The 23,973-nt window shown below is 38.6% G+C and overlaps 1 protein-coding gene across 1 annotated transcript; it reads left to right on the forward strand.

Annotated features, from left to right (window-relative positions):
• Window positions 1-21,765, forward strand: LOC138003790 (uncharacterized). The gene is made up of 16 exons (XM_068850063.1): window positions 1-714; window positions 5,454-5,627; window positions 6,146-6,277; window positions 7,603-7,698; window positions 9,406-9,520; window positions 9,932-9,996; window positions 10,243-10,410; window positions 11,058-11,149; window positions 12,342-12,467; window positions 12,587-12,834; window positions 13,050-13,304; window positions 15,681-16,467; window positions 16,748-17,057; window positions 17,546-17,676; window positions 17,881-17,962; window positions 19,073-21,765. The coding sequence occupies exons 1-16, from the start codon at window positions 139-141 to the stop codon at window positions 19,505-19,507; spliced, it is 3,792 nt and encodes a 1,263-aa protein (XP_068706164.1). The 5' UTR covers window positions 1-138; the 3' UTR covers window positions 19,508-21,765.
• Window positions 21,766-23,973: the final 2,208 nt, after the last annotated feature.

Below are 23,973 nucleotides of genomic sequence, written 5' to 3' on the forward strand. Positions count from 1 at the left end.
TACCCTCAATCGGATGTTTGAAGGAAGTTGCTGGAACGCTCGTGTCGCGCGGCATCAGAGAAAGTTGTCCGTTTCTTATTTTATTTGTCTCTCTTTTTCTCATGTTTTACTTTCGGCAAATTATTACCGGTGTTAACTATGGACAGCGTGAGGTATTTGACATATCACCAATGGAAAGAGAGTAAAGACGGCACCAACAAGTCCCCAACGTACCATCAGAAACTTCTCGCCAACGTCGAAAACCTTGAAACGAATGTGGGAGCGATCGATAAGCTTATTACAGGTTATTTAGATGCTACGAAGGCTTTCTGCGGGGCGGGTTCCCAACTAGCTGAATCGTTCTCGACGGTTTTAAAGGAGACTCCTCTTCTGGAGATCTCGCAACAGCTGAAACAAGTGGTTGAAGAAATTGATCATGTCGCGCACAAGTCGAGTGTTCATATTACGAGTCAAATTTTGGGAACACTTTGCGAGTTTACAGCGACTTTGCCAGGGATTAAAAGAGCGATTGAAGCCCACAAAAGAAGTGCACAGAACTATGAATCGTGCCAAGAAAACCTAGAATTGTTGGAGAAAGAGGACGGCTTGGTGAACAACGATGGCAAGAGAGTCAAAACGACGAGACAGCGGTTTCGTGCTGCGACGGAAGAACTTGCGACGGAAGAAGAAAAGTTATATAGAAGCTTTTCAGAAGTTGAGGAAAATCGTGTAAAGGTAAGCTAATTTGTTATTGAAAAATGCCCACCTTATCTAGACTTCGGACTGACATCTTGACATGAAGGTTGTTATTACAAAACTACCAACTGTGCCATGTCAAAACATAATACTCCTTTTTTCAGACACATCTGTTTTTCGGTTTTCTTTGTCGGTAAACCGAGAACATTTAAGCTTAAAAGCTTATAGGCAAGTGTATGGCAGTATTAAATCGCATAAAACCCCTTTGCGGCTTTATGGAATTTGGACGATTAGTTCAGTTCAGGTTACGGCCTGTCAAGTAGCGAAAAAAATTTTGTCATACTCTAAAAATAACTGCTGGGGTAAACATATTTCGGCCTAAAACAAATTACCTCAGAGGCGCATTCAGGCGAAGATCCTCTTCAAATGTTGTTAATCAGGTTCGGAAAGCCCGAAAAATAGAGAGGCTAATTGGAAAAGAGTCAATGAACATTAATGTTTTGATTGGTACAATTGAATACGATAATTCTTTCTCCCATATCATGCCTCAGTGACGCCTTTCCATAGCTCAAATGTACGTTGTCGCCCAAAAAACCTTTTTGGCCTACAGGTGGCGAACTGAAGTCTTGGCTGTTGGAATACAGTTTTGGTTTGTGGTATTGCAGCCGTTATTACCTGATCCCAAGTTCCTGTTTGGCAAATGGATGAAATCAAAGCAACACCGATGTGCTTCCGTTTAAGATCAGTGTCTCGCTTTGCCATTAATAAGAAAGCACGAGAATTTAAAACAAACAAATAAACGTGTCAAATGTATTTAAGTTTTTCTGGTGTCTCACAAAGGTCGTGAATGCAATGTTTTGTGGGCCTTTTTTGCTAGAGGAGAGAAAGGAAACTGAATGTTATTGGTCTGCTCTTGGTGCGGTGCCATTTCATTAGGAAGAGTCTCTCATTTTACAAGTAGATGTTTGATGATTGTGTTTACATTGATGCGTGGTTCATTTTTAATGTGCAAAGATACCTGACAGTTACTAAAATCGTTTGTGTTTTATTTGAGCAAGTTACATTTCTTGCAAAAATTAAGTAATGAGAAGTCTTTATTATTTTCATTTCATTTTATTTAAAATAAGAACAGCAGCGTTTTCACTTGAAATCCCAGCCTCTGCACTAATATGGAATCACATGCAGGCATTTTATAACGTGTAGTATATTATTTGAAAGTTGTCACTTTTTTTATTTCTGTCAGCCCCAGGAGTGCTGTCATGGAATTTTTGTAAATATTCACTTTCTTAATGGAAAGACAAAGTTATTGCAGTGATACACAATATTCAAAGCTTAATTGAAAGTGGAGGGTGGGCGGTGGGAGAGGATCAAGCAAAAAATCTTAGCTCAGGAGTAGGCGATCCATTATCTCTTTAAAAGCCGATGACACACGGTTCAACATCTTGCAACATTTGTTGCTGAACAAATGTTGAACCATGTTGCACAGATATGTTGAACGGAAATTATAGAGCTGATCTCTATTTTCGTTCAACAACGTTCAACGTGCTGAATGGTATATTTTAACATTCAACAAGGCATGACACACTGTTCAACATTTGTTGAACAACAGCTGCAACGTTTGCTGATGAACAAATGTTGAACTGTGTATCACCGGCTTTAGACTAAATCTGTAACTGTACAAAAGAATGTTCCAGTGATAAGCTGTTCTTGAGGGGAAGGAGTAACATGATAACTGTAATTTGACAGATTCTTCATTAAGGACAGTTTTCAGACATTTTGAAGTCAAACATATGCAACAATATATATATGTATATATATACATGTATTATTCATAGCTTTTTACCCTTGTATTATTTATTTGGTTGACATTTGGAGATATGCTTTCTGCTGTAATACATGTAGATTTAAATAAACCAAGCCTTTGACTTCCTTTTCAATTATTGGTGCTGAAATACAAGAAGAACTTACTGATGAAAGCGAATGCGATCCTTTTGCCATCCACAAGTGTAATGCAGTGTAGTACAGTGTAATGTTGCTATTAATAATGTTATTGTATTGACTTGCAAGCATTGTTTCCCTAAAAAGGTATTCAGGTGTGTCACCAATTTGAATTCCTTTGTTCCAGGCAATGGAAACCTAATAATGAAAGCCTTTTTCTGTTAAATGTGTATGTTGTACTGCACATGTACATGTAAGTAATTCTTGTATTGTGCACCGTAAAATTGATTTGCTTGAGGCAATCTGGCCCCATGTTCATGCTATTAAGTTTCATCCATGTTGCTTGGACTCAACCAAATTAAAATGTTTTGTGCATGGACCAGCAAATACATGATACTGATTAAGGAAAGAAGTACCACATTTAGGTGTGTACACGTTTAAGTCGATCCAGTGTGTAAGTCGACCCCCCGGTTTTTGATGGCAAAAAAAAAAAGGTTTTCTCAATTTGCTTAGATACTGTAATTCTGACTACAGCTCTTTACTTTAGCTTATTTCTTCAACTTAATTTCAGGAACTGTGAATGCACATTGTGACAAAAAATTACAGCAAAGTTTAGTACAAAGCATTTTGTTGGTTTCAGCTCTTGTTGTGTACCCAGGAAATTTGTCCTTGGGTTTCAAAAAGCCCTCATAAAAATTAACCGATTATGGAAACCTCAAACTAACTGTGTCAAACACGCTTTATTCTTCATTATAACTGCCTATGACGGCAGGAACTCAACGCATGTGGTGAAATTTGAGCGAAAAGTGGTTAAGGACGTTCACGCGAAAATTTTTCAACATTGATTTTTTTCCGAAACTTTTACCACTGTAAGAGGTCGCAAGTTCAAGTCCCGTTGAAGTCCTGAAAAATTTTCAGCCTTCTCGACACAATAGAAATTTGCGCTCATCACTGCGAGACAACCTGGTTTCATTTGATTACGAGTTAGTTATGTCAGAAATGTAAAAAAAATGGGGGGTCACCGACTTCGTTTTGGAGAAAACATGCCCGGAAAAACACCCAAAATGTAACAAAATCGGGCTTCGTTAGCGAATAAGGCCAGTGTCTGTAAACCCAAACATATTGCAATTAAATGTTTGAAGTGAAATCTTCTCTGCCAAATATTGTTTAAGTGGACTTATTAAGTGAATTTAGTCAACTGGTGAGGTTCCTTAAAGATCAAGTTCGCATTTAGCGACCACAGTTTCATGCGCCTTGCTGCTGCAAGATGGCAGGATTTGATGTCCCGTGAGCAGAAATCTTGAAATTTTTTTAACCTTCCACATTGACTTTTTGTTCATTTTTGGACAACGTGGAGATAATTGTAAATAAAATCCGTTTCTGGAAAGAAAAATTGGGGTCACCGAACGTCCAAGACCGTTAAATCCAGGCAAAGCTATAGCAATGGCCTTTTGCCCTACCATTTCTCATTTTATTACTTAGCGCGCGCGCTCATGTATGACGTGGTGTGTGCATTTGCGTGCGCAGTAAGGATGCGCAGAAACAATTGGCGCGAACGTCCTTAAGACTAGAAAACAAACAGATCCACAAACTTACAATTTACTTAGTAAAATGAACTAATCGTAAACAGGAACTTGACGAAAAAATACACTTACATTTGTTACGAGCTGTTAACTGAATTGACTGCTCAAAGCAAAGAAAGCTACAAAATGCACTGAATTGCACAAAGCGAAACTTCTGACTGATTGAGACAACACTTAAAATGACTAAATTAAGCATTAAATGCCTGACTAAAAAACTGACAACTACATTCCTAAGGGAGGAATGCAACTGCGCTTATGAGTAGGCCTTTGGATCTAACAGATGGAAAGGCCTTTAGTGGACAGGCACAACATCACAGAAGCTGGAAAATCTTTGAAATGACTTGAAACATTATTAGTATATACATGTTAAAAACTTGGCTCTCTCACATGACAAAACAAAAAATTTCATAAACCAAACACTGCAACGTTTCCAAGGCCATTTTATTAATTAACCAAGTGAGCAACAATAAAAAATAATCATTACCAACCAGTGTTTGCCCTGGTTGAACACAAGTAACAATGTGTGCACCCAAACACGAGATATTATGCCAGGTTAAATTTGTTTTTTTTGAAGAAACATACAATGTACATCTCTTTCTGCCTTTGATAACCATTAATTTTGAGCCTCTATTTCAAAATTGTGCTTGTGAGTATCTTCAACACTGGAAAAATCCTTTTTCATTTCAACTGGAATTTCTTGCATTTTACATCTCTTGTCCAAGAGGATAATTATGCAAATTTGGAATTAATCATTTAGCTGCAACTTGGCTGTAAATTTTTGACTCATGTAAAAGTCAAGGGTGATTTTTGGAGCTTATTTTGAGATCATAAAAGATCAACACATACACTGGTAAATTTAACCCATTAATGACCATAGGTGGCGGCACTTATGTTTCCCCGAGATCCTGACCGATTTTAATCATTAACCACATTCCATATGAATAGTTCATTGCAAAACTAGTAAAATTAGTGCCAAGTGAGTAAGAAAATTTGTTCAGTATTATCAAGAAGTCCATGTATGTTGATTCAACCACAACTGACTTCAAGTAGACTTTCATAAGAGACTTAAAATCATGTATGGGATGTGTGAATTTGCACGTCATTTTAATATTTTGCAAGTAATGATGATGGGAAAAATGTGAATCACCAAAATTCCATCCATTTGGAACAATCCCTCCCTCAGTAAAAGAAATATAAAAATAAAAGTAAAAGATATTGTTACTACATGTAATTTGTATGAAATGGTTTCTGTGGCAGATGTTGGGCTCTTGCTTTCTGTCATTGCTTCAAGTCCAGTCACAGTTTTTACTATCATCCGCTGACTTGACGTCATCCATTGGTGGTTTTCATGAGATTGGTGACTATCTGCGGGACAGAGAAGTCACCCTTTCTCTCAAGGATGCTACAGCTACATGGATTTCTCTGGCTCAAGTAAGTTGGATGTTATTGTTGGAATAACAGTAAAGTAAAGCAACCATATTTAATGTCGATAACTTGTAACAGTAATTCAACTGACAAACCTGAGGTGGACGGTGCGCTCACTTCGAAACAAGGATGCAAGATCCAGGAATCGAACTCAGGATCTCTTGCCCCAAGGCCGCGCACTAACCGACTGTGCCACCCTTGTTCCTCATCAAATTACTAGATTTTTGTGATGTTTATTTTGGGTAACTCACGTACGTGCAAGGTTTTTGTCAAGTACATGTATGCACGTGAAATAAAATGGCCTGCACATGACCACTTTCATAAATGGCGACCACTTGTACATTCTTTTGAAATTTGCTTGTCACAGCAAGGCTAGAAAGGCTTATTACAATTAAAACAGAAGAATATTAGTTTTTATTTGGCCACCATTATGAAAGAGGTCTGTGGTGCTTAATTAAAGAGTTTAATAATATTATTGTTTGGAAGCCATCTTCCTTGATGTAATTAATTTTTATTTACTTCAGGCTAACCAAGCATTGCGTCATGGTGATGTGTTATCACGGGAACAGCTTCAGGTCTTGATGCTAACTGGCCAAGGTGAACTTGCTGATCCCGACAGAAAAGAGTTGACACAAAAAGTTAATACTTTATTTAAGGTAAAGGTTGTTTTAATAAATTTACTTTTGCTTTTGTGAATCATCAAACTTGTGAACTGCAGAAACATGCCTTTACCTAGTGTTTAAATCATGGCAATTGAAGTGCCCCTGTGATAAAAAAAATCACTTCCTTTTTTCCGTTAGATTTTGAAAGTGTGTTTGCTTAACACCTGACTGGCAAAATTTTGAACTTCGATCTTTATCCAAAGGCTGTTTACTTTGAGTGTAAGTTTTGGATTTCACAGTCCTTCATTACTCAAGTGTAAAACTGACCGATTGGACCTCAGAGGGTTGGATCCAGGGAAAAGTTACGTCAGAGGGTCACCAGCTTAAATGTGCAACTTGTTATAAATGCAAAACAGGAGTTTAAAAGTATGAAAGCCCAAAACTACCGTGATGCATATAAATTCTGCAGCACCCACATGCCAGCTCTCAAGAACATAGAGTTACAATGTAGTGATGGTGTACCATTAAATAGGAAAATTCCAGTTAAAATAAACAGGTGTCTTTTTGAAATCAAGGCTGAAAACTTTGGTCACATAGTTTAGTAACATAGTTTTGAAATCCAAAGAAAACTAAAAATAAATTTTTTACATGTAGTCACAGGGGCACTTCAACCCCCTGACTTCTGACTAGTGCCTAAGGACACTCCCAGTTGACCAGTAAATCTTTTAAGACATTAGTCTCACTCCCAGGGGTTAGTGGTTACGAACATCACTGAAGCAGTAACAAAGGGAAAGACTGAAAAATTATTGAACCCTGAGCATTGCAATAGCAGTGTGATTTTATAACAATTGAGCAATCAAGCCAACTTGGAGCAGGTCAGTTTGTGAGTTCATAATAAACCTAGTTAAGGGGATGTTAGCATTTATTAATAAGATTCTTACATCATAATTTACAGTGTGTATGATCTTTGTGGACACATTCTCAACAAATTAAATGAAGTTACAAAATGACCATGGCATTACAAAATGTAGATGATGCAAAATGCTGAAAAAGTTTAGCAGAAGCTTTGCAGTGTTTATTGATCAAAGTGTGGCCAATATTAGGTGGTTGTCCTGTTAGGTCATTGCAGCCATGTTGGTAGACATAAACAATACATCTGTGATTAGCTCCCCATTTGTTCATCTACCCACAATATTTTGCATTTCATAATTTTAGTCAGTGTGTCCAGAGATCGGTTGCAAATTATCTATATTGGGAGATATATATATAACCAAGAGACACTACATGTAAAACCTCTTACAATTATTGGCTAGAAAGCAGTTCTTCATTTTTGAAGCTTGAGCTTGGAAAGTTACATTTTTGTTTCTCATTTATTACAGAATTACAGGAAAGAGTTTGAACGAGCACCTACACCAGAAGCAGACATACCTGCAGGCTTCCACAAGAATCCCAGAGGAATAGAGCTGGCTCTTAAGGTTTGCTAATTAATTATTGTCATCATTCAATCAAGATTTCTTCACCTTTCTGATCACTCTACCAGTGGTAGAAAGAGCATCTCATTATTAAGCCATTGACACCTCAAACACCCTAGGATGCCCCCCCGTTGACGAGTAAACTCATCTGGTGTTAGACAGAGTAAAATCTATCAAGTCTCACTCTCAGTGGTTGATGTGTTTTTGTTTCAAAATTATTTTTGCTTTCAACAACCAGGGTCTTCCCACAGGCCATTCATTGTGGTTAGGGTCTGAGTAATTACCGTAATTCTGGTATTGTGGACCAGCGTGAATATGTTGAAGGGAAAATTTGTTCTCGGGTTGAATCCGTTTTTACCTACAGACATATTTAGTTGGAACACTTAGCGAATAGTCCAGCATCATTGTGTTACAATTCCGTAGCTTATACCACATCCCCTTCCCCCCAATTTGACAATGTTTGTGAAAATTTTTCGGGGGACTGCTAGTAGTTGTGAAAATCAACATTGTAGGAGTGGGGAAACGGGGATGGGTGTTCCAACAAAATAATGTGACAAGTATTGTAGGTTAAATTGGTGATCTGCATTTTACCTAGGTTGAATACGCACTCAGTCAGGAATGAAGACAGTTTTTAATGTTTTTATATTTGATTTAATTTTTTCTGATTGTTATCATATATTTATTTATTTAGATTAGCTACATGGTGATCTGTCTCGCATAAAGTGTTCCACTCTTTTACAGATTATCCTTATGGCTTTGTTTGTGTGTACATATATGTAGTAGATTTTTTTTGCCATTAAATTGTGATAAATAAATATTAAATAAAAATTTATATTAGATAAAATTAATTGATGAAACTTTTTTACGCCTAAATTAAGCCTAGAGAAAACTTAGGGTTAGGTTAGGATTAATGTTGGTTGTCATACATGGGTATAAATTGACTTATTATAGAAAAGTACATGTAAGTAATGAAGAGAACTGTGGTGGGTTGAGCATGTTCTTCATTGTAGTGTAGTGGTGAAGACACAGCACTATAGATCTGGAGGGTCTGAGTTCAAGTACTGGTAAGTGTCTACAATGTAACTTACATTGTACTATGTTGTAATGTTGAGAGTGAATGAATACAGAAACCAATAAGATGATACAAAACACTGAAAAGATGTGTTGAGATGCGTTAGACAGAGCTTGAGGGAAGGTATAAATGTTTTCAATCTTTATTTTTTGGCGGTGGTGGTGGGTTTGGGTGGGTTTATAGCTGCTTTAAACTAGTAGAGTGCATATTCAACCTACGTAAAAAAAAGGATCACTAATTTAACCTACGTAAAAACGGATTAACCTGAGCCCAGATTTGACCAACAACATGATAAAAGATTATTATTATACTGTACATTAAATTTTATTGATTTTTGTATCAAGGAAAACAACATTATTAATTTTTTGTTAGGATGATGTTTATGATGTTATGATTATTAATTAATTTAAGGTAAGGAAAACAATAACGTCAATGAATAGGTAAAGAGGTGCAGGGGAAGTACCTTGAATTCAGTGCATGACATGTCTTGTTTGCATGGTTACAGCTAGGGATGTCTTAATGATTTTATGATTTATGCAAGGAAAACAACAACATCAATCTTTGAAAAAGATCTAAGGTGGAGGGGGAGAAGTTTTAGTTCAGAGTATGACTTTTCTTGCTTGCATTGTCAAACTTAGGGATGCTGTAGTGAGCTGGAAGCTATGGCTGCTGGAGGTATCACAGAGGCATCCACTGCTCAGGCAATGGAACAACAAATACTGAAGTTTATTCCTAAATTGCAGTTACGAATTGGTGAGATACAAGTACAACTGTACATTTAGCAGTGCATAATAGTATCAGAACTTTATTTTCACATGATAATGTTTAAAGCTGAATAGCTTGTGGGCTTGTGCAGAAATGAGATGAAATCAAATTAATGCATATCAAATCATATTGATTCTTGCTGAGTGGGGAAAACTGGAGTACCCAGAGAAAAACCTCTTGAAACCGAGAAGGACCCAACAAACTCAACCCACTTACTGTATGATGCAGGATGTGTAATCAAACCTGGGCCACATTGGTGGGAGGTGAGTGCTCTCACTACTGCCAACCCCTTCCCCCCCCCCCCCCCCCCTCTCCTTCCTCCTGTTGTCAGAAGAAATTTGTTGTCCTTATTTCTGCAGTCTTGTGGGGTTGATAACATATGGGTTGTTTTATTTTCAGGATATGTCATGACTGAAGTGTGTTCTTCTCCAAGCAAAGCAAATGATAATTTCAAGTCTAAAATGGTGAATATGCTTTGATATGCTTTGTTTTCACTGTAAAGACTTGATCAGCAGTCTGCTGGAGTAAAAATGGCGATGTTTTTTAAATCATAATTTCCTGTTTTGCACACATGCAATAGTTTCTATTTTCGTTGCTACAGCTTGTAATTTTGCTGTGCTGGAATTTTGATGGGTGCTAGCCTGTATTTTTTAGGAAGTTAATTTTGAAGGTTGTAATAATCCTCAGTCACATCATTTTATTTTGTGCAGCACTGTATCAGAGACCTTGTCAGTTCTGTAGCCAAACAAAATGACATCCCCCTTAACCGTGAAACTCTTGACATGTTTGTGCTGATGGTGTTGTATGAAGCCTGTTCCCCAGTGTCAAGCTCTGCGGCAAAGACTGCTGTGCAGCTCCTCTTTGGAAGAGCTCACTTGGTGAGTATGAAGAACGAAAATATGACAGTTTCATAAGATGATAGTTGTATGGCCAAGAGAATACTTAAGTGACTCGCTAAGAATTCCTGTGTTTTTTGATTTGTGAATCTTGAAGAAAAAAAATTTTTCATTTGTTTTGGGTAAATATGGCTGAGGGTACTATTTGGCCTGTGAAATTAGCCAATAGCCAGCTCTTAGTGGCATCCCTGATAATTATTGACATTTCACATAACAAATTTTTGTTGTAAGGTGCTTAATTTTCTCTGGGTACTGTTAAAAAATAAAAAGAAAAAATAAGTCTTAAAATGCTTTGTTTATAGTGGAAGTGCACTTAGCTATCAAGCTATTTTATAGGTACCCCACTTTTTGATAATTTGAAAGAAACAATTCCAACTTAACAGAAACATGAGTAAGAGCCGTAACTGGCAGGGGGCAGCCAGTTGACTATTTAGAAGGCGTGGTAGAGTTCAATCCGGGACAACCGGAAACAAATTCAAACCAGAGATAAGAACAGGAGTTGAACCCGGGCCAACCGCATGCAAACCCATTGCCCTAACCACTGGACCACGCCAGCTCCTGTACGGTTTTCAAGTTGATTTTCCAGAATCTTTTGTGGCTTAAGTCAAAGTGGACTTGTTGTGTTTTAGGTTACTGCTAAACCAAGTAAAGAGAAAAACACTCGGCTGGCCCAAGTGTATGCTAAGGGAACATCAATTCATGTGGAAGTTTCCACAACATGGTAAGTGTCTTCTTCCATCACTGCACGATCATCACACTCTACTGTTCTTTGAAGCAAAATAATACCGTAAAGATTTGTGTATAAGCCGCACCTTTTTGCTTAAGTTTTGGGCAAAAAATCGCGGTTGCGGGCTATACACGAGACCATTGCTTTCAGAGGGAGTAAACTGGCTTGTAGGGGTCACAAATTGAACTGAAAACCTTCAGTAACTAAAGATTAAACATATTGAAACCTGTTGTTTATGACTGCTTTTGGTGGTTAGAAGTGGTGGCTCTGAAAGGAGCCATTTGTTTGCATCTTCAGGTTCTAAACTGGAATCTTGCTTGCAAGTAGTTCTTTCAAGCATTTCATTTGCACTTTGTTTGAGCAGTTAAACTCTAACTGGCATGGAAATTCCATTCCTCCGCACAGCTGCTTACAATTTCCTTTATGACGAATCACCTCAACACTGATGTCTCGACTACGTGCAAGAAAATACCATGCTATTTGGGGGACCTCGCGAGGCAAATGGCCGACCATTTCATTGCATTTTTCTTCCATCGATGGCTTCCATACGTCTTGATAAACATGATATCCAGACTTCCTCGTTATGACTGCGTGGTTACCAAGCAAACGTTTTGCATCGTTCTCCTGCACTTTTTTTGTGCAAATTCTATCTTTTTCAACTGTGGGATTTAGCAATGAAGACAAATGTTGTCAGTCACAGGGAATAGGGAAATTGATTAAAAAGAAGCTTTTAAAAGGTATTTTCAGAGTTGATTAACTTATTAATGTTGCTGTAAATACACAACATTAGATTTTGTGCAAACAAATCACCAACTTTTTTTACAAGAGTGCTTTTCTGGAGTTCTTATTTTTTCCAAAATTATGCTTGAAAGTTGGGGGTGCGGCTTATACACAAGTCTTTACGGTATATCAAATGTTTGTTAGGCCACAAGTAAACAAGGTTTTAGGTTGAAGTCTGCACTTCCTATGAAGCTGTTATTGATGTACATCTGTTATACATGTACACTTTACCATGGTACACTGTATCTGCCTTCATCTCCCCTCCCTCGGTCAGAGTGGTGATAAAATTTTGTTTCAAACGCTGGGTGCAGTTCACAACAAATCACTACCAAAACGTCATTCATGTCTTTAATATTTTAAGACTATTGGTTCATTATTATTTGTTGTGTTGTTATAAACTTCACAGGCTCATCACAGAGGATGCTTCAACCTTTTCATCTTTGCTGAAAGATTTGGACGTAGCTTCACCTCTTGGGACAGTGGATGCTCTTTATACAGCCAAGTTTAGTTTGATGGATTACCTGGAAGACAAGTGAGCCATTTTTTCATAGGCCATAAAAGAGTATTTCTCAGAGGTGTTCATCTTACCAAAGTGACAACAGAGTTACATGTATTTTATCAAAGTATTCTCTTTCTTTTTTCTTTGTCCAGAGAAAGACCTCTTCCTGCTATTCACATAAAACGACGAAATCTGTCCAAGTCTCCACCTTTGCTGTCCAAACTGGATACATCTCAATGTCCTAAGCACAAGAGTTTTAGAAAGACTTTCTCCAAAGCAAAGTCTAAGATATTTTCTCGGAAAACGGGGGCTTCCAAGACAAATGTCCTTCCAAATGCTGGAGTGAATGCAACCAATCAGAATGTTGTATCTGGTGCTGGCACTAGAAATGAACTAGCAGGTATGTGTGTATGTATGAAGTTATGCACCTACATGCACAGTATTGACAGTAACCTGAACACAAAAAATAATTGTTGGGTTATTGGAAACCTTAATTTTCCATAGATTCAAACAATTGCATTCAAGTTCGTTTTATCAATGTTCTTGTAGTTCTTTTGCTTAGTTGTAATTTTTCCATGTTTCTGTAACAACATTATTATATGGTTTGATTTTTAGGAAATCGCATTTCAGTGGCATCAAGCACTGACACAGGTGACGATCACGACACAGACATTGAGGATCCCTTGCCCCTTCCTCCACCACGCCCAAGGCACTGGGCTAAGAGAGCAAAAGAGCAATCCATGATATCAGATTGCAACAGTTCCAGCTCAGCTAAGCCAAAAAATGAGCACTGTAAGACTGACGACACAAGCGACTGGTCCAGATCAGTTCCTCAGTTTCCCCTACCAACTTTTAAACCAACTATGCCAAGTAAGTAGAGTGCCGTGGCACTTGAGTACATTTCTGATCTTCTAGTACCGTATATACAGTATCAGCTAGGACTTTATGTTTGGCTAGGAAAAAATCTTTTGAAAGCTCAAGACTTATGGAAGTAGATCATTTAATTATGTAGCACCACCTCTATGGAATCAACTCCCCGAACGCCATAAGGCAGACACCATCTCTCGCAATAAATTATTTAAATCTACAGTAGGTTAAAGTGCCTATAACCTCAAATCACATTTTCACTTTATTTATTCTCTGAAATCATCCCAAATACATTGTGTTACTTTTAAAACCTTTTGAATGAAATTTCACTTTTTTATTGGCTTTGAAAGACGGGAAAAGTGGTCATACTTTGTTCCATAACCGAGCAATGAAGGGTAATGTGTTCGATACGGGGTTGACGTTAACTTGCAATCAGGAGTACAATTAATTTTTCTTTACACAGGGCGGAAAAGGTACGCCTATTACAATTTCTTAACGAGTCGTCTGTTGCCCACCTGTCAAGAGTGATGTTATCATGTGTCATGCTATAAATGTGAGCCAATCAGATTTTACTGAAAATTACCTGCACATTGCGATTCAAGGAAAGACGCAGCAAAAACAAAATAGAACTCTAGCTGGAATGTCTGCGAAATCAGACTTTATCCATACAATCAAAGGTGTTTTTGCAAATCCCACTTAACAGTTGGGGTGGTTTCTTTGTTCAAACCATCAATGAACAAAGAATTTCAAGGTAAAATCGGAGAAAAAGCAGAGTACTTTATGTTATCATCAGGCACAATCAACAGTACAATGAACTTTATTTAAACTCGATTATTTGAGGTGACAATAAAAGATGCTAATATCACTGTAATTTGAGAAAAATGTCAAGTTTTCTAGCAGCAGCTACTCAATTATCATTTTGTGAGAAGTGCACCACTAAACCATCGTTCAGCGCTTCCGTAAACAATGTCGCATTTCTCTGTCAAGCTTGGCTGATTCCCTGAATGTGGCAGCACTAAAGTTATATTCAGTTCTTTTGGGAACTTGTTGCTTCCAAATATATTCCAAAGGACTTACCTCAACTACAAACGTTTTCGAATCGGTGGGAGTGGAACGATAACACTAATGCCAAATCCTGTAGGATGTACGACTATAATGTCTTCTTTCCTACAAATCATTCTTTGGTTGCATTCTCTCTGCCCTTTCTTTAAAGATTTTTGAAAAAAAAAATCTGAAGTCGAAGCAACAGTAGCTGTAAACGGAGCCTAAACATCATTCCTGTTTAAATCCTTCTCGGCAGCCATAATTTGATCAGTTGTTAACCGACTTTTTTGCAATTCTGTAACCAGTCGGAGAGAGGCTCCAAGAGCTCTATTCTTTTCGGCCAATCAGAGTAAAGTCCAGATTCTGGACTACCGGCAGACAACTCGTTAAGAAATTGTATCAGGTGTACCTTTTCTGCCCCATCTAAAGAAAAGTATGCCTGATCGCAGGTTAGGTTCACATCGCAAATTAATTTGCATCGCTGTTTTCAAAGAACTTTTTCAGTGCAAAGCAGTTTGTGACGTCAACCATGTATCGAACCTATTCCTCTTCAGTACTCGGTATTGATCAAAGTGTGACTACTTTTTCAGTCTTTCAAAGCCAAAAAAAAATGAAATTTCATTCGAAAAGTTTTAAAAATAACGCAATGTTTTCTGGATGATTCCGCAAGTAAATATAGTGGAAAAGTGTGTTGAGGTGATAGGCACTTTAAAGACTTATCTACTAAAGCATGCTTTTGACTCTGGTGCATAGTGCAGTATACATAGTTTTATTTATACATAATTATTTTTATTTTGACTATTGTTAAGTGTTCTGGAGTGATGGGGGCTAGATAATTCTTGTATTATTATTATTATTATTATCATTATCATCATAGTGGTAGTAGTCGTTGCCGCCACTGCCGTCGGTGGTCGTCGTCCATTCAGTTGCTTTTCAGGAACAATGAAACAAGTCATAGTTGAGTTACATAAAAAGAAAGTTAACCTTGCCAATCAGCAGAAAGAACTTGATTAGGCTATTTACAAAAACAGCTGAGGTGTCGAACATTGGACCTCAGGGATCTCAACTCTAACCATGTTGCCTCTGAGGTGAAGTGAATCTATAGTCTCTCACCTCAGGGCTTTTCAGGACTAATCTACAAATTATGCTTTGTAGTGGACTTTAGCTAGACTGCTTGTTATGCAGTTTACAATTAATTTTAGGAAGTGAAAGATGCCCCTGCCCAGATAAGGTCAGACCACAACACCTTGACATTTTAGTTAGTATACATTTTAAAGCCAAAATGACCAAAGTAAAGTGGACTGTGGACTTGTTCCTTTGTTCTTTTTTTATCAGATTCTCAGAGTGAGCTGTCTTTAGCTTCTCAAGAAGAACTTACGGAAGTTATCAACTTTCTTTCTGGTGCACCCATCAAACTTCGACTTCTAAATGATGATGACGCCAATCGAAGCATGGCAGAAAGTCACATGACACCAATTGATAGTGGCCTGGGGAGCATTTACAGTGTGGCATTGAGCAGTGTAACGCAAACCAGCGTTGCACCTGGGCAGGTTGACAACAAGGGAAATAATGATAGCAAGTCACCTCCAACCCATTCAGAAACAAAAGAAAATTCTTCCAGTCCATTGGACTTAGTTTTAGATTGTTCCAAAGATGCAAATTCCCAATCAAAAACAGAGATGGTCTCCATGGAGACACAAACCTCCCCAACAACTGAAGTTTGTCCAATGATGCTTGACAAACCTGCCAGTGCTAATGGTCAGGTAAGAGAGGGACATCTACCCTTACACTCCAGAGAACACGACCAACATGACAACCTGACCATGCCTAAAGGTAGCATGAAATGTGAAAGTGAAACTGAGATCATAATAGTTGATGCTGATGCAAAAGACAAAGAAAAGATGGAGAGTCCACAACCAGCATTGCAGCTTCAGAAGAAAGAGATTACCCTTGTTGCTGATGTGGAGTCATCTGATACTCCTGATGCAGTGACAACTCCAGTGTCATTAGCTATAAGTGAGAAACATTTGGAATCTACAAAAACAACCAGTCCTGCACTTATGACTGTCAACTCAGATGAGGGCGATGAGTCTAAAGCAGTCTCCATTACTGAAAGCTTAAGGTAACAATGTGCTTAATGTTCATGTTAGTAACTGTAATCACATTTTATCCTTCCAATGATTTTAGGATGAAACTAATCTTGGGCAGGAAAGGGTTAACAGGGACTTACATTTTGAGTGGACCTTTAACCTTTGACACCCAAACCGGCCTAAACCGGCCAGACAATTTTACTCGTCAATGGGGAACCCCTGGGAGTCAATGGGTTAATCACTCACTGAAAATGTCCCCATTAATCACTCACTAAAAACAATGAAATAAAATGGTATCTTTCATTCCTAAAGGAGTGTATGGGAGAATGCCAGTCCTCCATCTGACAAGTCTGATACTCTGAGCAACAACATGGAAGGCTCACTGTTACACAAGAAGGACATCCACGGCTCTCAAGACACACTTTATCATAGCTGTTGGTCCCTGTCTGACTTCCCCGGTAATGGCAAGAAGGAGGATGATGAAGAGAAAGAGGACACAAAGAGCTTAAATGAGAGCTTGTTGCCAAGCAACTCAGGCTCAGGGCTTCTAGACCTTGGTTTGAAGTGGTCAAGTTATGGAGGCAGTATCCACGGAAACCCTGTGTGGGCCAATATTCCCAGTGTAAGAAATTAAGAGTTGCCGCAACAGTGACTGTAATTCATGTAGTTGTCGACCCTAAAACATAGCAGTTCAAACCAAAATCTTCAGTTTGATCCTCAGACTAGCACTTGACTATTAATTGATGGAATGATTACAGCGGCATCATAAAGGATTTCCCTGGAATTTTCCCTTGGGGAAGAGTGTTCTAGAATATAATAAGCATTTTCTTATATGATATGAAGTTTTGACTTTGCATTCATTGTGGTTATCCGCAGCAGTGAATAGTTGGTTGCATAGGTTCAGGACTCTTTAAGCTAGGTATACTGAAAAATTATGCATAGTTTTTTCCCACCTCATTTTGTTTGCATGCGGACAAAAATTAGGTTGAACACTTGACTTTAAAGAACTGATTGATTGGAAAAGCACACCAGTCTCTAAATTTTCACATGAATATTGAAGAGTTTGACAAGTAAAGTAAATCAGTCATTTACATTAATTTTGTTCACCAGGCTTCTGACAACAACTGGAATCAGTCCCAAGACACACCCAGCAGTGACACGTCAGGTAGAGGTAAAACTGTGTTCTCACTGGGATTGGGAATCACTGGCCCAGATATGCTAGCTGCTGCAAGAGGAGGAAGGTATGATCCCTTGCCATGAATGTCCTTTCCCTAAATACCAGTAGATTTTGACAGCCCAACAGTAATCTTACGAAAAAATGCTTACTTCTTCTTACTATTTTAATCGTGTTTAAGATGCAGTCTTACTAATCTACCGTTGCCAGTTTTACACCTTTTTCTCGATTCCTTGAATGGCATTTAACACAGTATTTTGTTTTTCTTAAGTTGTGATGCAGTGCATAGTGAAAGCTTTTGTTTCGTGCCAAATGTTGGTAAGCCATGGAGCACTGAAGACTTGGCCAAGACGGTAATAAAAATAATTTTATTTGCCTTTTACACAAGGTAACACCTTTTGTTATATAAACACCAATGAAATACCCCATAGCTTTCGCGCGAAAACAACCCTGTATCTTCACGTGTGAAAATAACACGTTATCTTTATTCATGAAAAGATCACCGCAGCAGGGATGGCGCAGTGGTGAGAGCACTCATGTCCTACCTGTTTGCCCAGGTTTGATTCCCCAGACTCGGCGTGACGTCATATGTGGGTTGAGTTTGTTGGTTTTCCACTTTGCACTGAGAGGTTTTTCTCCGGGTACTCCGGTTTTCCCCTCTCCTCAAAAACCAATATGATTTGATTTGATTTCATTTGTGCACGACCCCACAAGCTATTCAGCGTTAAACATTATCTTGTGAAAATAACGCTCGAAACGTCAGCTTTTATAATCACTGTACGATGGTCAATTTACATTTTCAACATCGCGGATAAAACCAAATTTTTGTATACTACTTCCCCACCGACGCAGCAAGCGACTGCGCTGACGTTCTCCCTAAAACCTCAAATTTGGTCATTTCACGTTGTTCTTTTGCTGACGACGGCAAAGAAATGGACAAAAATGAAAAACGCACGTGCAGAGCGTGCAAAGCTGTTTTTTTTACCCACTATATATGCAAATTTTTGACGTTCTCGTTGCCGTCGCCGTTGTCGTTGCTAAAACTCCCTATTATATCCTTCTCACGGGCGCATTATACCTTTCCATCATTTTATTTATTTTGAACTTTTCTTGGTGAAAACAAAGTTATTGCGTGCACTTAAAAATGGACACCAATTTTTTTTATACATTTTACTACCATCACTAATAATTTTGGTTTTTACTGTTGCTTTCAAAGTAGGCAATAAAAATTATTGCATCATTCAAGCATACCAGGTTTTTTTTAAAAATTACCCAGGGCAAGTAGCAACAGTTTTTGTGTTATTTGTATTTCGGCTTTCATACATTGTGGATGCCTGACTCACCCTGACTTCTATTAGCGTTGTTTATCTGGCATGCCTTTATTTACCACTCTTATGTTTACTACTTCAGTCTTCACAAAAGAAAATTGATTGGTTTATCTTGTTTACTTTTCCTCTCCATAGACTCCTTGGTCGACTCGAGACACTTCACCACCCCTGCTTTGGTCCAAGGCAGTTTCATTAACCGAAGAGACATTTAGGCCGTCTCATTATCAACCTCCCCTCCCAGCACAGCACTTTAGTGATCCTTTCCTTCCCAGGGAAAATTGGTGGCCACAAGAGAGGGGTCCAACAGCTGCGCCTCCTTATCCTCACCCCTCCTATGGACGGTATCATTCAAACCTCCAACGTCAGCGTGCCTTTGATAATGTGCAAGTGCATGGAGTGTCTGGAAATTTGCATCGAGGACGTAGCACAGTGAGCAGCCAGTCTGCCTTTCAGCCTGTCCTCTCAGGGTATCGAAAGCAAGGTCAGCCAGTCCCACAAAGCCGTCTTCAGGTTCCTGTTCATTATGCTGCAGGACCTCGGTCTCATTACAATTCCAACCCGCAGTTTTAGGAATACATTGAACATGAGATGGAATGAGATTATGGAGGTTGCACGCCGGTCCTGCTTTATACTGTAAATCAAAGAAAAGTTTTAATCCAACTGTATGTTGCTATATTTTATTTTATTTTTTTTCCTCGAAAACTGATTCAGAAGCCTATTGATTAATTATTTTGTGATTAATACTACTACTAATAATAATAATAACTTAAAAATTTATATAGCGCATGCTTCATGACAGAATGATCACTTGATGATCACATGATTCACAGAATTTAGTGACTATCCAGAGGAAGACGACCTCTATAAGTATTATGTTGAAAGATTTATATAGTACCTTGTTTGATTTATATCATATTTCAATCGATGCTTTCTCATATTATTAAGTAAGAAGAAAATTCTTTTTATAAATGCCGCAATTGAGATTGGTTCTATGACATAATTTGTTACAGGTAATTTGAGAAACTATGAATGAAATTCAGGTAAATTGTTTAAAGTGGGATTTTTTTCCCATCAGTATTTTGACTTTCAATTCGTGTAAGGTCACAGTGATAAACTGATAAAAAATTATCGATTTCTTGAAGATAAATGTCTTTCTCACGAGACTTGCAATCAGCGATAAAAATTTGGAAACTACATTGTAGGAGCCAGGCATCTTGGAGTTTACCTAGAAATTGTTGGCTGGCTAACCTATCGCTAATTTAGTCTTGGTTGAGGAGACAAGTATAAAGTTGAATAACATTGTATTATTTTTGAATATCTAGCGTTAAAAGTGTGTTCAGAAGTATATGCAGGAGATAAACTAAGAATAAAGGCAGCATCCGAGCTAGGATTCGAGCCAGGATCCGAGCTAGGATCCGAACCAGGATTCGAGACCTAACTGAGACCTACCCTAACCCTAACTACGACCTAACTGGACTAGAACCAACCTAAATAGACCTAACCTAACCGAGAGATTCGAGAATAAATAGCGGAGAAAGCTCATCTTAGCTCGAATTCTGGCTGGAATCCTTGCTCAGATCGTAGCTCGAATCCTGGCTCGGATCCTAGCTCGAATCCTGGCTCGAAGTTTAGGTATCCTCTATATGCAGTCAGTCCCAACTATTGTACCGCAGAACGCTTTATTTTTCAACGCCTTGAGGCCCTTTTCCAGCTGGCTACTGTTAATCTAGCCTCAAATTGCGTAATGTAAATATTTTTTTAGTGTTATTTTAACTGCAAAATGTTAAAATGCTTACAAAGGGTTTAGGATTGCTTGGTGCGCAGGCGAGCCAGAAAGCATCACGAAAATTGGCAGTGTGTCAAAGGTTCTGGTCTTAGTGGGTATTGTTTTCATATGGAATTTTTGTTCTCGTAATGTGGAGCTGAGGTTGGGGCACTCATTCTGGCCACTGGAAGGCTTAGTCTTGGGTGGACCCAAATTTGAATCCACCACCCTTCTGTTTTTCCTTGATGCTCTGGGTGGGTACGGCGACGTAGACTATTTAACAATTAGACCCGTAGCCCGCAAGGGCTACGGGTCAATAGCCCATGAGGCGAAGCCGAATGGGCTATTCACCCGTGGCCCTTGAGGGCCAAGGGTCTAATTGTTTTAGTATCACCCAACTAGTCGGACAGAAAGTCAATAATAAAGTTAGCAAATGCAAGTTGAAGAGATAGTTATTTGGGAATAAAACCAAAGAAACCGCCACGCTTTTCGCTACTCGAGTACTATTACTAATAGTCCTCTAGTAGCGTAGCCAATCAAAATGCAGGATTTGCATTAGTCCACTAGTTGGGTGATACTAATTGTTTATAGCTGGATGGTTGACTCCAGCGAGCTGGCGTTTTTAGCATATTTGATAGTATTTCTGTGGCTTCTCATTGCTGTAACGTGCCTTTGTGCATAACCATTTGGCAAGTGCGTTGTGTAAAGGATATGCTATCACTTTTCATGTTTTCTGAATTAACTTGCCAGTCAACAGTCTGCTTGTGTCACTTTTGTAAATTCAAACAATATTAATTTCATGCATTTTTTGGATGTGGTGGGTATGTTGTATGGGTATAATGAGACATTTTATTTAGCCACCATTGAAAACAGTAAACATACGATGATTTTTTTATTTTCAATGCTTGCCAATTAACCTCTTCTCCCCTATATTAAACCTGTTTTAAACATTTGTTTTTGTGATTTTGTGTCTTCTGAAGCTTGTAACTCAAAATTTAAGACTGCTATCTTAGTTGTATTGAAATAAATGTAGCCAGTGAAGCAAATTTTGTTGTATGATGAATTTGGTGTGTTGGCGTGATATGGTAATAATTTCATGAACTAAAACCACGCTGGGAAGGTGGGAATTGTTTGTTTTTTCCATTGTCATGTTTTAAGTGTGAACGTTTTTCCCAGCAAAGTAGACGCATGAGTTATGAAGGACGTCCACTCAATTTTATCGAGAATAACAGGTACAGCCAATGCAATGTACAGAGATCGTAGATTCGCTTTTGTGGGCCCGGATTGCTGGAAGCGTGGTTAGCGCTAACCAGTGTTAAATACCATGGAAACCTATTGTTGGTTTTCACTCACGTGATCAACAGCCATGTTTTTCAACGAAAACAAATGAAAACGTTTGCATAATAATAGAGTTAAATTCCCGGAGGATTTTGTCGGGGCTCCAACATGGCGGCCGTGACGTCATGTGAAAACCGAGACGAGATGCGGAGGGGTTGGCGCAGTGGTAAGATCTCTGCCTTCCAACCGTAAGGTCCCGGGTTCCATTCCCGGTTCTGCCAAGACTGGAATATTTGGCGACCTTCTTTCCCGCTAAAGTTCACTCAGCTTTCGTCGGTAAAATGAGTACGAGCATGCATGGACTGCTTAGAAGCGGCTGCTATTTGCGCCTGTATATGCTTCCAGTCCGCTGGGGGTAAATTGATCATTGTAAAGCGCCTTTGAGACGTTAGTGATAAGGACGCTATTAAATGCACCACTTTACTTTTTTTTTTTACCTATGCATGATTTACGTAAGCAAAACGTTTCTATTGGTCAGTACCTCAGTACGGAGTAAACAACTATTGTGTTTTGTGCACGGTCAAGGCCAAAAAAGAGAACAAAAACCTACAACAAAGAAATTTGTCGGGTTTCATAACCATTCCCCTCTATTAACCATGGAAAAACCTATTGCACCAAGTTTTCATTTTCTTGACACGGAAAAAAATAATAAAACGAAGAAATTGAACTCATTTTCTGACTGGATAGCCATATGGCAACCCAGTTATAACAAATCAGAGAAAATGTTTGGAGTCCTGGGGCTGGTTCCTCGACGCCTGGTTAGCGCTAACCGTTGATGAAGAGTGTATGAGTGCAATACAAAAGATTGTGCACGGTCGTGGACTTTCCAACTTAAATCTTGGCCTCTTTGTTTGCTCGTCTGATGTTTGCCGAGCTTCAAAACCAGTCCCCTCTATTAACTATGGTTTTTCACTCCCCTGCGAAGTATTGTCTTTGTCTAGAGTCTGCGTATTTTTGGTAGGTTTCATAGGGTAGTAGAAATGCGTAGAATTTATCCGGTGGACACAATAGAATATTTAATTAAGCTGCAATGGCGTCTAAGTCATTGTAACGCGAATGGCGTTTTAGTGGATCTTTAAAGAAAATATACCCTTTTGGAGCTCAACAATGGAACGTCATTTGTTTCTAATATTTTACTAACGGTGATGTTATGTACAACACTAAAACCAAATGGCAAACTATGTATGGGGGTTTAACTGATTAGAGTGTAATGTGAAGTGCTAAGTTTCTACTCCATATGAACCATGTGAGCGTTAGCCCAACTGATGGAAATGGGCCCACACAAGGACACACAAAAACTCTGACCAGGGTGGGAATTGAACCCACTACCTTGGGGTTAGCTCACCGCTGCTCTACCGACTGAGCTACAAGGTCAGACGGGAGCAGGGCGTGGGAACTGAAGATCTTAAAGTCACGGCAATGAACATGTACAAGTACAAGGAAGGATTACGTTTTTGCAAACGTTGGCCGTGTAGCACTTATATTTGAACAGACTTAACTGAAACGTAATCTTTCCTATGTATGGGTTTAAGAAACATTGAAGGAATCGAAGGCCTTGAATGCATCTGTGTTTACTGAAGTCGCATCTCAGTTGTTTGGCTGTTTACATTTATTTTGTAATCAACTTTGTACAATCTTCAGGTAATGGAATAAATAGAAATGTGACAGTGAAGAATTATTTGAAAGAAAGCTTGTTGTCTATGTTGTGCTTCATTATTTACGGAAAAGGTTCTTCAGAAAAGGATCCTGAACTGTGAGACTGAAATTTATTTCATTGCGTATGGTTTGCGATTCGTCGTAACCGTGTGACACGGATTGTGTTTCTTGTTTGCACGCACGCAATTGAAATAGGAAGGGGTTTTCTTTTTGCCTCTAATAGCAAATATGTTGTTTGTTTCAATACATTTTACGCTGGAAACGTTTTTTGTGAGAT

This window comes from Montipora foliosa, chromosome 1, assembly GCF_036669935.1.
Source record: "Montipora foliosa isolate CH-2021 chromosome 1, ASM3666993v2, whole genome shotgun sequence".
Lineage (NCBI taxonomy): Eukaryota > Metazoa > Cnidaria > Anthozoa > Scleractinia > Acroporidae > Montipora > Montipora foliosa.